We start from the raw sequence: 16,716 nt of genomic DNA, 5'->3' as shown, positions 1-16,716 counted from the left end.
TGCTCTCAGGCTGACCACCAGAATGTGCCTTACTAGCCTTGCCTGCCTCCCCACTGGCCTCCCTAGCTGGCAACTGTGCCCAGCTGCTCTCCCCACCCCAGGACTGGCAGTGGGAACGAGTCCATGGCCCTGCTCCATGGCCACTGTGCACGACTTCAAGCCAGTTGCTAATTCCCAAATGGTCACAGCGGGGTCTCTCAAACGCCATGGGACTTTCTTTGCAGCTTGGGACCCTGCAAAGCGATCTTCAAAGGCAGTTCTTCAAAGCCAGGGCACCTCCCCAGAAGCAGAGCCAGGCAGTCCCATGGGGAACAGAACTTAGTCAAAGTCCCAGCAGGCCTGAAATTACTGCCACGGCGGTGTAGCTCAGAGACCAGCAGGAAATGGCAAGGGGCAGGATTCGAGAATGTTCCATAAGGGCCACAGGAATGGAAAGTGCCTTGGCAGGCACACTCTGAATCCCAAGATCCAACCCTCCAGCACAGGACAGCTAGGCCAAAGGGAATGTGGACTCTCTGGGACTCTGTCCACTCCCTCCTGCTTCCTGGGCACTGCAGGGTGTGGTCTAAATGCTAAACAAACAAAAAAATCAACTTTCACTTGGATTAGAGATATATAGCACAGTGAATAAGGTGTTGGCCTTGCATGCAACTAATCTGGATTTGATCCCCAGCATCCCAGATGGTTCTAAGCACCACCAGGAGTGATCCCTGAGCACATAGCCAGGAGGAGTAAGCCCTGAGCATCATCAGGTGTGGCCCAAAAGCAAACAAAAGCAAAGTTTTCCTGCAGGGTCCAGTAGGTAGTACAGTGGTTATAGAAGACACCTTATACATGAACCTGGCTCCATCCCTGGTGGCACATGGTCTCTGAGCATCATGGGTACAGCCCTGGAGCCTCAGCCTCACTGGGCAGCCAGGATGACCCAGTGCCCCAGGACAGAGCACCACACCCTTGGACCCTGACACTGACCCAAAATCTTATGAGGCCCCTGGACCTCCACAGCACAGCTTGGGAGATGCCCCCAAAGCCTTCCTGTGTGGACATAAACTTCCATATTTCTGGGGCATAGATGTTATTAGGATGTTTTAGGGACTTTCAACCAGTTTCTTCATTATCACTCCCAATAACACCGTGTTAGGGTTCTAATTCCTCAGCCCACCAACTGTCCTTTCTGTTTTAACCATCCTAAGAAGGTGAAGGAGTAGCTCATTGAGGCTTGGAACTAGCCATTGCCCTAGCATCTATCACTAGGGGTCACACCTAACAGTGGTCAGGACTCACTCCTGGCAGGGCTTGGGAGATAATGTGGGGTGCCTGGGATGAAACCTGAGTTAGCTGCATGCAAGGCAAATGCCCTCCCCATTGTATTATCATTTCATCTTAAGCATCCCTTTTTATGCCTCTTTTGCCAATTACTGTATCTTGGGGGGGGGAATCTATTCAGGTCCTTTATTCATTTTTAAGATTTGGGTCCTTTGTCTTTTTGCTGTTAGTAAGTTTCATATTATTGTAAATCTAGGGTTAAAAATGTTTTCGCCCATTCTGTGCTTGGCTTTTCACTTTCCTACTGCTGTTGCTTTGATGCTCACATATTTGACTAAATCCAATTTATATGTCTTTTCCTTTATTGCTTGCCACATCTAAGCAGGTCTTGTCAAAGTCCCAATTTTGTTTTCTCTAAAAATGTGTGGTTTTTGCTTCCACAGTAAGATGGTCTTGGCACTAGTTGTAAGGTGGAGTTCTAGCATTATTTTTTCATATATGAATGCCCCGTATCCATTGGAACTGAACCATGTCTCGCTATTGAACTGCCTTACCACCCTCATCAAAAGTCAACTGAGGGCTGGAGCAATAGTACAGCAAGGAGGATACTTGCCTTGCACACAGATCCCCAGCACCTCATATGGTCCCTTAGCCCCACTAAAAGTGATCCCTGAGCAGGATCAAAAAGCCAAAAAAAAAAGGGGGGGTTAATAAAGAATAAAGAATTATCTGTGGGGGCCATGGCCATAGCACAACATGTAGGATGTTTGCCCTGCATGTGGCTAATCCAGGTTCGATCTCCAAAATCCCATATGGGCCCCTGAGCACTGCTAGAAATAACCCCTGAGCACAGAGCCAGGAGTAACCCTTGAACATTGCTAGGTGTGGCCAAAAACAAAACAAAACCAAAAAATAAAGAACTGGCTATGGGGCTCAGAGCGATAGCACAGTGGGGAGGCTGCTTTTCTTGCATGTGGCTGACCTGGGTTCAATCCAGAATCCCATTGGATTCCCCCAGAACAGGGCCAATGCCTGAGCACTGCCTGATGGACTTCCCTCCAAAGAAAATTCTCCAGCCCACAAAGCCCTGGCTCTGGCCAAAGAGATCCTTGTTCTAAAATGCCAAAGACTCACAGTAAGAACTGTGGGTGCGTTCCTGAGATGCTGTTGGAATGTTTGTGACTGAAGCTCCTTCACTCTCTGCTTTCTCCCTCCCTTCTCTACTCAGTACTTATCCACAGCTTTGTTGTCCATATCTGGGCTCTCTCCTCAGAACTGCGCTGCTCTGCAGAGCAGAAACTGAGTCAAAAGAGATAAAGCAGAGTGTGGAGGCCCGTGGGTGAAGAGCCAGGGCTGCACCCCGCTCAAGGCCCATGAGAAGCCGCCCACAGATTCCAGCTACAATTCCTCTGGAAGGCAGTGGCCGCCAGCAGAGGATCCTGGGAAAGGCCAGACACAGGCATCAGGCCAGGAGAGAAGGCAGCTTTGCTCCTCCTTTCCTTTGGCAGGTCCCCACATGGTCCCTGAGTCTCATGGTCTGCTCATCCCCGGTCAATGCCACCACGTGTATTATTGGTTGGTTTTCATTTTGGTTTTGGTTTTTTGAGTAAAACCAGCAGTGCTTAGGGGTTACTCCTCTGTACTCAGATATCAAAGTCACCACGTGTATTATTGGTTGGTTTTCATTTTGGTTTTGGTTTTTTGAGTAAAACCAGCAGTGCTTAGGGGTTACTCCTCTGTACTCAGATATCACTCCTAGCAGTACTCAGGGGCCATAAGATAGATGCTGGAGATTTAACCCAGATCAGCAGCATGCAAGGCAAATGCCCTCCCTACTGTGCTATTCCTCCAGCCCACACCATGTGTGATTGAAAGTCCCTAAAACATCCTCTTCACCCCTCTTTGGGGATCCCTAAGATACCCCGGTCTGGAGGTCACTGGCTCAGGAAGCTGAGGAGGAGACCAAGCAGCAGCCTCCAGCAGGACGAGATGCGGGAGACGAGGCAGCTGAGAGGAATTAACAGGAGAGTCTGCCATCAGCCAGGAAGACGAGCTGACATGCATTTGCATGATTCTGCGCTGACATGGTGACATGCAGTGGTGACAAACGACTTAAAATAATCAAATTATTCCCTGTTGTGGGAGAGGGGGGCGCACTGAAATTTTTGAAAATAGATCTAAAATCTGCACACAGGCTGCATCTCTTGCCTCGGGCCAAAGAAGAGGCTGGGGTTGGGGGGGGGGGCAGGTCAATGTTTGTGAGGCACAGACACAACTCCCTCCCTTCTACCAAACCCTTGTGCCATTCCAGGGGGGATGAGGGAAGCTCACTAAGGGTATCATCATGGTTGTATTTTTTTATTTAGGAAAAAGGAAAAAGGGGGTTGGAGCAAGAGCACAGTAAGAGAGTTTGCCTTGGGGCCCAGAGAGATAGCACAGTGGCGTTTGCCTTGCAAGCAGCCGATCCAGGACCAAAGGTGGTTGGTTCAAATTCCGGTGTCTGTCTCATATGGTCCCCCGTGCCTGCCAGGAACTATTTCTGAGCAGACAGCCAGGAGTAACCCCTGAGCACCGCCGGGTGTGGCCCAAAAACCAAAAAGAGAGAGAGAAAGAGAGATTGCCTTGCATGAGACTGACACAAGTTTGATCCACGGCATCACATAGGGTCCCCAGAAGTGATTCTTGAGTGAGAGACAGGAGAAACCCCAGAACGCTGCCGGGTATGGCCCAAAAACACAAGAGGAAGAATATGTAAATTTGCACTCTCCCTTCTAAGATCTTGAGTCTTCAGATTAAAAAAGGAGTTGGTGGGGGGGCGGGCAGATCGACAATGCAGCTGAGAGGGCTCTTGCCTTGCACACGACTAGCCCAGGTTTGATCCTCAGCATCCCACAGAGTCCCCTGAGTTTACCAGGAGTGATGCCTTAGTGCAGAACTGAGGGAGAGTGAGAGTGAGTGAGTGAGTGAGTGAGAGAGAGAGAGAGAGAGAGAGAGAGAGAGAGAGAAAGAGAGAGAGAGAAAGAGAGAGAGAAAGAGAGAGAGAGTCTCATATGCTGGAGAGAGAGAACAGCAGGGAAGGCATCTGCCTTGCACATGGCTGACCCAAGTTTAATCCCTGGTATCACAAGGGTTCCCCAATCCCCACCAGGGAGTGATCCCTGAGCACAGAGACAGGAGTAAGCCATGACCACCACCAGGAGTAAACCCTGACCACCAGTAGATGTGCCCCCTATAAGATGACACCCAGCTATTAACCCAAAACAAAAGCCATACCCCCATCTTCCTCTTTCCCATAAATCTTTCTTTTGATATGTAGAAGTCCACCTGGATTACTCAACCTTCCCCCTCCTGTTGTATAGGTATCAGTTTAATAAAGAAAGAGGCAATTATGGCTTTGGGCTCAGGCAGAGATCATGAAGTGAAAGCCACAGACATCATGATCATCCTTTCCTGACTGGCATGGTTTATTCATCCTTCATTGTTACCCTGCTTCTTCATGCCTGTCCACATGGGGTTAGAGATACAGGGCATAGGATAATCTCACAAACCATGGGTTTTATTTTACAGCCCCCCTAAAATGTATTACTCATTCCCCATCAAGTGGAGAAAATGGCTCAGGAGCATCCCCAACAGTCTTGCCCTGAAAATCCTGACTTCATTCATGCTCAGGGCCCCCTCATTCCATCATTTATGCCAATGCACATGAGTGAGGGACCCTAATACCCAATCACATCAATCCAATGAACATGTGCCATTGCTTCCTGTGCCAGGCTGTGTGGTCCTGGCAGGCAGGTTAATTAATGAAAGAAAAGCTCAATCCTAGCTGGTCCCAAGCGGGGGCAGAGTGCTGTTGTCATGGAAAGTGGGGGGAAGGAAATCGTGTTTTTGCTTAAAAAGGAGCAGCACGCAGTGCCTAGTGCCAGGCACAGAGGCAGTCTGGGAGTGGTCTAAGGACAAGGGGTTCCATGGCGGGCAGGGTGGAAGGCAGCTCCTCCATAAAGTAGTGTTTGGGATAAGAGGGCGCCTGTGCTTTTGAGAGGATCTCAGTGCATAGCCGCCTGGCAGCAGACCCCGTGAGGGGGTTAGCAGTGGTCAGGACATGGAGCTGCCCCCCGGAGTCAGGCTTGGAGCCACGCGGGTGATGCCAGCCCCAAGTCCCTGTAGCAGTCGCGGCAGGCCAGCCTGGCACTCACAGAGGAGGAGCACAGGTAGCAGCGCAAGATGTATTCTTAGCTCTCAGCAAAGTAGGTTATGGTATAAAAATACCGCTCGATAGTAACTAAACCAGCATCACCTTCTTTTCTAAAGACGCTCTGGGCTGGGTCACCCTCAACCTTTCCTCAAAGGGCCAGAACTGGGGGCCACAGAACAACGCATCGCCTGACCCCACTTCGGGACTTGCACAATGTGTGGGAGGGTTTCAGCACTGAAGAGAGGGTGGGAGGGACCCTGGAGGGAGCCAGCTGTGTGGGCCCGGGGTAAGTGCAGGCATCAATGCCTCCACACTGCAATCCCCCGGGGTCTTGCCCTCCCTGCACAGGTTCTGAGTTCAGGGAAGTCGACAGCCCAGAGACCCTGCAACTCGGGTAACCCCAGTGGGGCACCTGTACCCGAGAGGGGACCCGGAACACACGAAAGAGCTCATAGCAATTCTCCCATCAGCAGGCGCTGTGCCCGTCCCCCAGCACTGATTTCCCCACCCCCGACTCACAGGACAGAGCCCAAGGACATGCCAAGGTCGACTGTGGATCCACTGAGGCTCTAGGGGACCCCAGGAGGGGTCGGGGGAGTCTGAACCACCAAAAGACTGTTGATACAATGAATGGGGCAGGGAGGGGCAACTAAATCAGGGCTCTGGGGCCCCCTGTCCCAGGTGACATGGACCAGAGATAGTCACATCAGTCATGAGCTTCAGTGCCCCTGAGACACATGGTCTCAAGCCATCCTGGGCACTGCTATCTCCTCCATTACTTCCATCTCCATCACCTCAGTGCCACACTCTCAGGTCTTGTGCCAAACCAAGGCCCCTCAGGCCCACAAACTCTCAGGCACCTGGGAACAGCCAGTGGGAACAGGCAGGCCGGCAGGAGGGTGGGGGGGGCTTGGCAATGCCCCTGCCAAGGACAGAGTTTGGGAGTCCCTCCCACCTGTCTGCTAGCTGGGGAGAAATCTTGGGGGCAACTAGCCCAGAACAAGAGGGACAGCTGGAAGCATGTGCCCCATGGCAGACACCCAAACCCATATCCACACCCAGATAGATTCCAGAGAGATGGGCCAAGTGGAGGCAAGGTCAGCGCATGCCCAGGGTCAACGACCACTGCACAGTCAGGCCAGGAGTGAGTCCTGGGGTCAGGGACCTCCATAGAGTTGGGCCAGGAGGAGGAGTTCCGGGTCAGGGACCACCACACAGTTGGAAAGGAGGGCAAGTCTGGGGGCCCACAGGTCATGTGCATCCGAGAGCTGCTCACAAAGGTCTCACGCCAACTGCAGAAAGAAACCGCTCCTAACACTGCTAGGGCTGGCGGCTCATTCTGGCACTGACGTTTTTCTCCATTTTTAAAATCTTTCAAGGGTAGAGACATGAAAGCACAGAGCTGGCCCGCAAGTGGTGCCTTACCTGCTCCCTGGCCCTGGGGTCCCTGGCCCAAAACCCCAACTCAGCCCACCAGGTTGAGGCTGGAAGCCCTGTACCAGTCTGGGCAAGGGCAGAGTTTGGAGAACATCTTTCAGGCCCCTCCAACGCAGTGCAGTGCCCCCAAAGGAGAAGGAGAAGGCCAGCCACATAGCCAGGCAGCTGTGGGCCTGTGGCCCAGCCTTCTTGGGCACCAAGAGTTGGTGCCTGACCAGTGCCAGAGTTGCAGCTTTAAATAAACTTGGACGGTCCACCTGGGGCCAGCACCAACGAACTGGGAGGCACTGCCAACAGTGGAGCAGGGCATGGTAGACCCCGGTCCCTGCCGGAATTGGAGCTGGGACGACTTCCCCCAGTCTCGGGGATCTGCCCAGACTGTCCCTAGCCAGGGCAGCCAGCAAGGCACTGCTCTCCGTCCCCCTCACCTGCCCCATACAGGCTACACCCAGCGGAGCCCCTCCCGGGGGCAGGAAGACGGCTCTTCCCACAGAGGTGCTCAATCCCCTCCTCAGCATCTACTTGGGGTTCCTAAGGACCCAAGGAGAACCTGGTCTTTCTCAGGGGTCCACTACCCTTTGCAGCCCTCCAGGGTAGGTAACCCAAAAAGGTCCTCAAAAAGCGAGCAGAACCTCACCAGAACCACAGCAGGCAGAGGAAGGGGGTGGTGTGACAGTCTGTGTGCTCCGAGGGACACAATGGCTGGGGGGAAGCTCCTGCTCTGGAGAGCAGGATCCCCTGAGGGCCCTGGACCACCGCACCCCAACCTCGCGGCCCAGCACCCGCTTCCTCCAGACCTAAGCCCCCTCAGCTCTGCTCTGCTCTCTGATTCTGCCCACACAGAGGAGGGGGCTTCTGGGTCAGGAACCCCAGCTCCCCCCCCCCCCGCCACCCCCAGGCCTGACCCCAATCCTCCTGCCCGCCTGCGCAGGGACAGCTGGGAAATTGGCGCCCCCACACTGCTCCCAGGCCGCCCCCACAGTTTTCAGCGAGCAGCAGCCTCTGCCCCCACACAGCATGTCCTGGGGCTGCTTAGGAGGAGGGAAGCTGGTGCCCAGGGTGTTTGGGGACACAAGGCCAGGCGTGCGCCCGCCCGCCGGGGACTATGGGGGCGGGATGGAGGAGGATGGAGGGGGAACGGGCTCTGGCCGAGCCAGGCTGAGCCTGGGGGGTTCAGGAGTTCTGGAGAAGGACCCGGATGTGCCAGGCACAGGCACCCCCATTCCCAGCTCGAGGCGCGGAAGGAGAGGTTTCCTCGGGGAGCAAAGCTGAGTCCGAGCGCTTCGCACCGCGCCGTGACGTGCGCCCCGAAGACACCTGTTCCCGCCGCGGCCCCCGACCCGCCCGGCTCGGCGCGGTGTCGCCTCTGCCCCCCACCCCGCACCCCGCACCCCGCAGCGGGGCCGAAACCACAGCCGCCGCCTCCTCCGTGACCCTGAAACGGGGAGCGCGTCTCTGCCCAAAGCCCCGCACGCGGCCCCTCGCTCGGCACCCCTCCACCCCAGGCTCCCGTTTCCAGAAGGATCGGGGAGGAGGGAGGCAGCCTCCAGGATGCTGCGCGCGGGGGGCGCACGGCGGAGGCGGAGGCGGCTCCCACGCGGCCGGAGCCAGCTCAGCGGCGCCTCCGCGCACACGCAGCCCCGCGGAGCCCCGGCGCCCACCGAGCCCCCTCCCGCCGCGTTGGGCCGCCGGCTCCCCGGGGACCGCACGGCCCCGGGTCCTCCCCAAGGCGGGGCAGCTGCGCCCCGCGTCTCGGCCCTGGGCACCCCCGCCGGCCCCGTCGCGCGCCCCTCCTCTGCGCCCTCCCGCCACCAAATGCGTCACGTCTGCCCGGCGTTCCGGGGACACCTGCTGCCGCCCCCGCTGCGCCCAGCCCCGCGCCCCGAGTCCGGCCTCCGGCCGCGTGCCCAGCGAGTCCCGCTCCGGGGCCCCCGGCTCCGGGCGCGGGGGTCGGCGACGGCCGGGCAGGCGGCGCGCGGGGCCGCAGCGGACGGCGGCGGGGGCGCGCGGGGCCGCAGTGCGCCGGGTGCGGCCCGCCGGGCGCTTACTTGCCGATATCCTCGTAGAGCTGGTACTCGTCGGTGAAGCGGGTGCAGGTCACCGTGGTGGCCATGGCGGCTGCGGGCTCGGCTGCGCTGGCGGCCAGCAGCGGCTCCGGCTCCCGCTCGCGGGCACGGGCGACACCTCGGCTGGCAGCGCCGGGCGGCGAGCGCACGCACGCGAGATCTGCTCGCTCGGGGCCGCAGGAGCGCGCCGCACACCTACGCCGCTGTCGCCGCCCCCCGCCGCCCCTGCACGCGCCCGCCACACGCACCCGAGCCGCCCCCCGCGGCGCCCGCTTCCTTCCGCACGGGCGCACGCACGCGGGGACCGCACCGCACCGCACCCGCGCACTGCGCCCGCCGCACCGCACGCGCGCACCTGCAGCCCGCAACCCGCAACCAACAGCGCCCCGACTCAGGGCCTGCAGGCGCGCCCTCTCTCGGCACCCCAAGAGCGCCCGGCTCACGCACCCCAGTAGTGCCCAGCTCGCGCGCACTTGGTACCCAAAAGCTCCCTGGGGAGACACACGCATGAACGCACACGCACACACGGCACACGCATGCACACACACAAATGCGCGTGCACACACATACACGCATACAGGGGAGCCCAGCCCCTCCTCCTACCATCCCCAGACTTGAGGGGACTCAGGTACTGAGGGGGTTTCCTTGGGTCCAGGCCCCCAATCAGAGGAGACGCGACGCGACCCAACACTCTGGGCCCCTCTACCCTTTCCTGTCCAGCCCCATTTTCTGCATCACACCCGGCGTGGTACTGGGGGCACCGGGAGATAAGGGAAGGGACCACCTCCCTTCACTTAGAGCGCTGGGTTCCCAGATGTACGAGTAGGGGGTTTCTGCTCTGGACACAGGTGGTCAAGGGCCTCTCCTTGGGAGCTCCTGCGCCCTGGAAACAGGGATACAGCCCCGCTTCTCTGGACTAACTCTCCGGGCCCTGCTCTGTGTAGGAGAACAAGGTGCAAGGCCGCAGCCTGGTTGGGTGCTGCGGGAACAAGCTGGCCCCGTTTCTCACAAAAGCTCCTTCCAACTGCCCTGTTGCTCTCCTGAAACCCCATCGCAGAGAGATCAGAGAGCCCCATGCTCCTCTGCTCCTCCGGGTCAGGAGGAAGCAGTTTCAGAAGGCGGCTCTGATGGGTACAACTATCTGCCCCATCACCTGGGAACACTGCGCCCTGAGGGTCTCCGAACCCAGGCAGGGCTGCCCATTGCCCCAGGTAGGTGAATAGTTGGGATTTGGGCTCACAGTCTCAAGAAATGCTTCCAGGAGGACCAGAGCAGTAGCACAGTGGGGAGGGTGTTTGCCTTGCACGCTGCCGACCAGGTTCGATCCCTGCCATTCCATAAGGTCCTCCAAGCCTACCAGGAGTGATTTCTAAGTGCAGATCCAGGACTATCCCCTGAGCACCGCTGAGTGTGCCCCCCCCCCAAAAAAAAAAGAAAGAAAAGAAATGCTTGTCATGGGAGAGAAAGGCACTTGTCTCATACACAGACCCCAGTTTGATCTCCAGCATCCCACAGGATCCCCTCCAGGGGTCTCAAACTCAATTTACCTGGGGGCCGCAGGAGGCAAAGTCGGGGTGATCCTTGAGTGCAAAGTCAGTAGTAAGCCTTGAACATTGGGGGGTGTGACCCAAACAACTAAAACAAAACAAAATAAAAAAAAAAAGATTCCTCTAGGGCAGGGCCACAAAATGTTGTACGAAGGGCCGCAAACTGCCTGCGGGCCGCGAGTTTGAGACCCCTGCAAGCCGACCAGGAGTGATATCTGCGTGCAGAGCCAGGAGTGGCCCTGAGCACAGCCAGGTGTGGCCCAAAACACAAAATCCAAAGAAGGAAAAGAGAAAGATGCCCTGGAGATAAGGCTCCCAGCTGCACGTGGGGACACACCGCTAGCCCATCAGTAGCCCAAGTCCACCCTGGTGTGTCGACCAAGAAGGCGAAAGATGGCCCATGGTAAAGGGCAGAGATGCCAGAGCTAGAGTGGTCCTGGAGGTAGGGAGGGTACGAAAGAGACCACCACCTCCTTGCTGCAGACCTGCCCCCAGAGTCCTGCAAGGCTCCCAAATTTTCTCCCCAATCTGCAGCTCCTTCCGCCCTCCAGCCCTGCAAGGAAACACAATAAGGCAACAAAGAGCCCAACTGCAGCCAGGGTAAGGAAAATCACCCCAAGGCCCTGCTGTCCCCATGCTCCTACCTGACAAGGTCCCACACTCCTGGGACAAGGCTGCCTGGGGTAAAGTAGACACTCTGGCAGGGATCTACTCACAACCACTCTACACATTATCTCATTTAATGCTCAGTCAATCCTGCCACTGTGCTGTTACTATCCCTCCCTGTGACCCCAACCGCAGGGACCCACAGAGTCAGTCAGGGGTGGCTGGATCACACCCCAAAGTCCCAACAAAGCCCTCTTCTATTTTTATGCACAGATTCACATGCACACAATTACACAGCCCTACATGTACATAATCATGTACACATTCATAATCACACACAAGTAAACCCACAAACATAATCATATATTCTTTTTGGGAGAAGCCACACCCGGTGGTGCTCAGGGGTTACTCCTGGCTCTGTGCTCAGAAATCGCCCCTGGCAGGCCAGGGGGGACCTTATGGGATGCCGGGATTCGAACCATCATTTGTCCTGGTCTTCCGCTTGCAAGGCAAACGCCCTACTGCTGTGTTATCTCTCCAGCACTCATATATTCTTACACACACTCATATATTCACACACCAAGCACCCCTGGGCCAGACTCTGCTGTTTGGAAATCACTTTCCCGGAGTGCCCAGGTCATCAAAAAAGCTGGAGTCCCTCAGGAGACGTCGGTACTAGGCCTGGCAGCCCTGCTCTGGCTGTGACCCTAAGGGTGGGATGAAGTGGGGGGCTGAGTAGGCTCAAAATGTGCAGGTGGTGGGAGCTGAGGCGGGGTAGCAGGGAGGGCAAGGCTGCTAGCCTAATGGGTCCGGGGAGGTGCTCCCATGGGTGTGGCCTCTAGCCCCCAGGAAAGTCCGCCCCCACCATCCCCCTCACAGGTGGCAGCTGGGGCGGGTGTGGGGCGCAGAGCTGAGGTTATTGTCAGGACAGTCACCATGGCAACAGGCGGTGCCTATGCTGAGCGATCGCGCACATGGAGTCGTCTCCAGAGCCGGGCGGAACCGAGGATGGGACAGAGATGGGGCTCTGCGGTGTGTCCCCCAGGCCGCTGGATTCCAGCTGGCGGGGGGGGGGGGGGGGACGGGACGCTCAGGAGCAATGGGGCACTCTCTGTCTTCCATGGAGAGGCTGGTTTCTGGAGCATTGAGCAAGCACTCCTAAAGGGGGGGGCAGTCAGCCAAGATGGTCTGGAACCTCTGTTCCAGTCACCCACCAGCATGTGAGGCTGTGGCCAACTTGATGGCAACCATGTGGGAGAAGGTAGCAGGGGTGGATGGTGATGACAGACAACAGAGAAGACAGTGATGAGGGGCAGAGGGACAGGACAGCATTTGCTTCCCTTGCGTGCCATCAGCCTGGGTCCAATTCTCGGCACCCCATAGGGTTCCTCAAGCCCTGCCAGGAGTGATCCCTGAACACAGAGCCAGGAGTAAGTCCTGAACACCACTGGGTGTGGCCCCCAAACAATACAAAATCCATTCAAAACACTACAAGCACATTGAGGTGCATTGCAGGATAGGTGTAATATGATGCTGAAGGGACGGAGTCCTGGCCCATGCGTACAACCTGCAGCTAGAAGAGAGGAGGAAATCATGCCACTTCCTACAACTCAGGTGGGATGGGAGGGGCCATAGGAAGTGGCTTGAGTAGGGAAAGAACAGCACTGAAGTGCTCAATCATCTGTGGGCTAGAGAGACACAAAACAGGGGAACTAGCAGACTGAACGGTGGCAAGGTCCAATCCCGAGTTACAGAACCAAATTCCCAAGTCATGGGAAGAGGGAAGAAACGAGGAGACCAGAATGAAGTCCTGGAAGAACAGTTGCCTACAGGCACTTTGGTGCTGTGGGGGCAGTAACTTTGTACACTGGTACCATAAACTTGAACACTACCATAACTGCAAAACTATTCTAAAAATTAGAATTTCAGGACATAAGTTACAGCAGGAAGAGTGTTTACCTTGCACATGATCACCCCAAGTTCCATCCCTGATACTACATATTCCCAAGAATAGGAGTAAGTCCTAAATACTTCTGGGTGTAGCCCAAAGCCCCTTATTCCCCAAATTAAAGATTAATTTTTTTTAAAGAATAATTTGGGGGGGGGTTGGGTCACACCATGCAGCGCTCAGGGGTTACTCCTGCCTCTATGCTCAGAAATTGCTCCTGGCAGGTTTGGGGACCATATGGGATGCTGGGATTTGAACCACTGTCCTTCTACATGCAAGGCAAACACCCTACCTCCATGCTATCTTTCCAGCCCCTAAAGATAAAATTTTTAAAAGAACATTGCTGCACCTAGGGGCCTGAGGGAATTTTCTGGAATAGCAGAATTTATTTCTAGACTTCATGGTTATATGAGTGTCTACATTTGTCCAAAATTTAGCAAAATCCATACCTAACTAAAATCAGAGTGTCTTCCTATAACCATGACTTACGTGTCAGTTATGTGTGTCCCATGCTTATATATGACTTACGTGTCAGTTAAGAGTCCCATTTTTGTTTGTTTTTTTTTTGTTTTGTTTTGTTTTGGTTTAATTTGGTTTTGGGGTCACACCTGGCAGAACTCAGGGGCTATTCCTGGCTCTATGCTCAAAAATCACCCCTGGCAGGCTTGGGGGACCATATGAGATGCCAGGATTCAAACCACTGTCCTTCTGCATGCAAGGCAAACGCCCTATCACTGTGCTATCTCTCCAGCCCCTATGAGTCCCATGTTTTAGCTCTCTTTCCAATAGACCTGAGTCTCCTGTGAAGATTAATTCCACGTTCCACGGAGGGGGTGTGCTACCCCAGCCCCTGGCACAAAGCTTCCTCACCCACATTGTTTTTCCAAAATTTACATCAGCCCGGAACCCAGAAAATACAATGAAATGTGCCTACTTTTTTTTTTGGGGGGGGGGTCACACCCGGCAATGCTCAGGGTTGCTCCTGGCTCTATGCTCAGAAATCGCCCCTGACAGGCTCAGGGGATCATATGCGAGATGAATTCGAACCACTGTCCTTCTGCATGCAAGACAAACACCCTACCTTCATGCTATCTCTCCGGTCCCAATCTGTGCCTACTTTTAATTACACAGAGTAATAAAATGTTAAAGTTAAAAAATGCATGAAACATATATTAGTACCAATGACTTATGCAACAGATGCAGAGAAGCAAGTTTCTCCTATTCTTCACAATCATCAAGGACAATGTCCATAACTGGCTGAGTATTAGGAGACAAAGGAAACTACCCAAACATTACAAACCTGGGGAGTCCCAGAACCATACAATTATAAATAAATAAGTCAAAATGGGTTCAATCTTTGGCATACCATATGGTCCCTGAGCCTGCCAGAGTGATTCCTTAGTGCAGAGCCAGAAGTAAGCCTTGAGTGCTGCTGGGTGTGCCCTCCCCCTCAAAGAAAATCTAGAAGAATACCCTAAAGAAAAAAATAAATCCCAGAGGCATAGAGAGATTGCCCAAGGATAAAACACTTTCCTTTCATGTGGCTGTTCCCAGTTCGATCCCCAGCCTGCATATGATCCCCCAAGAACTGACCCCTGAGCACAGAATTTGGAGTAAGCCATGAGCACCACCAGGTATGGCCTCAAAACAAACAAACAAAAACTAAAACTAAAACAAAATTTAGAAAAGTGAAGGAATTAGAATTATAAAACCAAAAAGAAGGGGCCGGAGAGATAGCATGAAGGTAAGGCATTTGTCTTGCATACAGAAGGACGGTGGTTCAAATTCCAGCATCCTATATGGTCCCCCAAGCCTGCCAGGAGCGATTTCTGAGCATAGAGCCAGGAGTAACCCCTGAGCAGTGCTGAGTGTGACCCAAAAAACAAAAATACCAAATATAAAAACAAAAAGAAGTTAATGAAATTTAAAAATAAGCAACAATTAGTCATAGCCAAGCTAGATGTTGTTGGGGCTGAAGAAATAGAACAGCAGGCAGGACGTTTGTCTTATAGCTGCTGACACGGGTTCAATTCTCTGCACTGTAGACGGTCCCCAAGCATCGCCAGGAGTGATCCCAAAGCCTGGAGCACCACCCAGTAAGGGCCCAAAGGAATGGAAAGAAGGTAAGTGGGCCCGGAGAGATAGCACAGCGGCGTTTGCCTTGCAAGCAGCCGATCCAGGACCAAAGGTGGTTGGTTCGAATCCCGGTGTCCCATATGGTCCCCCGTGCCTGCCAGGAGCTATTTCTGAGCAGACAGCCAGGAGTAACCCCTGAGCACCGCCGGGTGTGGCCCAAAAACCAAAAAAAAAAAAAAAAAAAAAGAAGGTAAGTAAGACATGCAGTGAGGGGATCTCTTGGGTCAGAGAGATAGCATGGAGGTAAGGCATTTGCCTTGCATGCAGAAGGACGGTTTGAATCTTGGCATCCCATATGATCCCCCGAGCCTGCCAGGAGCGACTTCTGAGTGTAGAGCCAGGAGTAAGCCCTGACCACTGCCAGGTGTGACCAAAAACAAAAACAAAACAAAACAAACAAAAAAAAGACATGAAGTGAGGGGATCTCCTGGAACTTGGGGTGAGTGCGGCGGGACAGACAGTTGCACCCACTAGTGAACAGACAGTGCCACTTATGGGAACTTGTATTATTGGGAGTCACTACAAAATCAATGTAAAATTAAAATCCCTCTTTTGGGATTTTACCCAATGGGTAAAATTACACCCAGTGGTACCAGGACTTACTCCTGGCTCTGCACTCAGGGACTATTCCTGACAGTTCTCAGGGAACCATATGTAGTACTGGGGGTTGAGCTGGGGTTGGCCACATGCAAGATAAATGCCCTCTCCACTGTACTATCTTTCTGGTCCCCAATCTTTAAAAAAAAAATTAATGTAAAATAAAGAAAAAGGAGAAATATCGGGACTACAATGTGCATTTGTCAACTGATGAAGATATGTAATTGAAATAAAAGATCTTTTTAAAAAATATTAGTATAAAATATAAATGTATGGATTCAAAAAGTATAGTAGGGTATATGAGACACTCAGTAAACCCCATAGCTATGTGAAGGTTGTGTGTGGAGTGTTGCTGTTTTGTAGTTTGTGTGGGGACCACACCCAGCAGTGCTCATGGCTGGTTCCTGGCTCTGCATTCAGGGTTAACACCTGGTAAAGCGTGGCGAACAGTTTGAAGTGCTGGGGATCAAACATTGGTCACCTTGTGCAAGGCAAACGCCCTCTCTGCTGTACTCTGCCCAGCCCCAGGAAGGTTGTTTCTGCAGGAATGTGGCTTAGGAGTCTGTCCCCAGCTCCCCTCCACCAGCACCACCCCTAAGAGAGAGTGTCCCGCATTTTACTTGCATCTCTTAAAAGAGAAAGAGGTCAAGAAAAATAGTGAGAAGCAACTGAAACAAAAATCCTGGAACCCTGAGCTGGACAGGTGGAAGGAGTGCAGGGCCAGGCATCAGGGTCCCACACACATGGGAACAAACAGGGACATACAGCCAGAGGGTTGCTTCTAGTGCCCTGGGACCCAGAGGAACTCATGTCCCCTTTCTTCCCTCACAGAAGCCCAGAGTCCCCCCAAGACAGCAGCAGCAGGCAGCAGGGAGAGTTTCATGTGGTGAGGTAATGCCAGCCTGGTGCCTGTGGGCTCAG

General features: G+C 54.2%; 1 protein-coding gene across 13 annotated transcripts in view; it reads right to left on the bottom strand.

Annotated features, from left to right (window-relative positions):
• The window catches only part of CAMK2B (calcium/calmodulin dependent protein kinase II beta), a 70,258-nt gene that overhangs the window by 37,122 nt on the left and 16,420 nt on the right, over window positions 1–16,716 (bottom strand). For 3 of the 13 annotated variants that reach the window (XM_049789638.1, XM_049789639.1, XM_049789647.1), the window contains exon 1: window positions 8,944–9,176. The exons of 1 other annotated variant lie outside the window; for it this stretch is intronic. In XM_049789638.1, coding sequence (XP_049645595.1) covers window positions 8,944–9,008 — 65 coding nt within the window. In that variant the 5' untranslated portion in view covers window positions 9,009–9,176. Of the gene's footprint in view, window positions 1–8,943; window positions 9,180–16,716 lie in introns of those variants that run through there. 9 more of the 13 variants (XM_049789644.1, XM_049789645.1, XM_049789649.1 and 6 more) reach the window with 5 other exon arrangements.

Source organism: Suncus etruscus, chromosome 15 (assembly GCF_024139225.1).
Source record: "Suncus etruscus isolate mSunEtr1 chromosome 15, mSunEtr1.pri.cur, whole genome shotgun sequence".
In the NCBI taxonomy this organism is placed as follows: domain Eukaryota; kingdom Metazoa; phylum Chordata; class Mammalia; order Eulipotyphla; family Soricidae; genus Suncus; species Suncus etruscus.
This window is presented reverse-complemented; position numbering and strand designations above follow the sequence as displayed.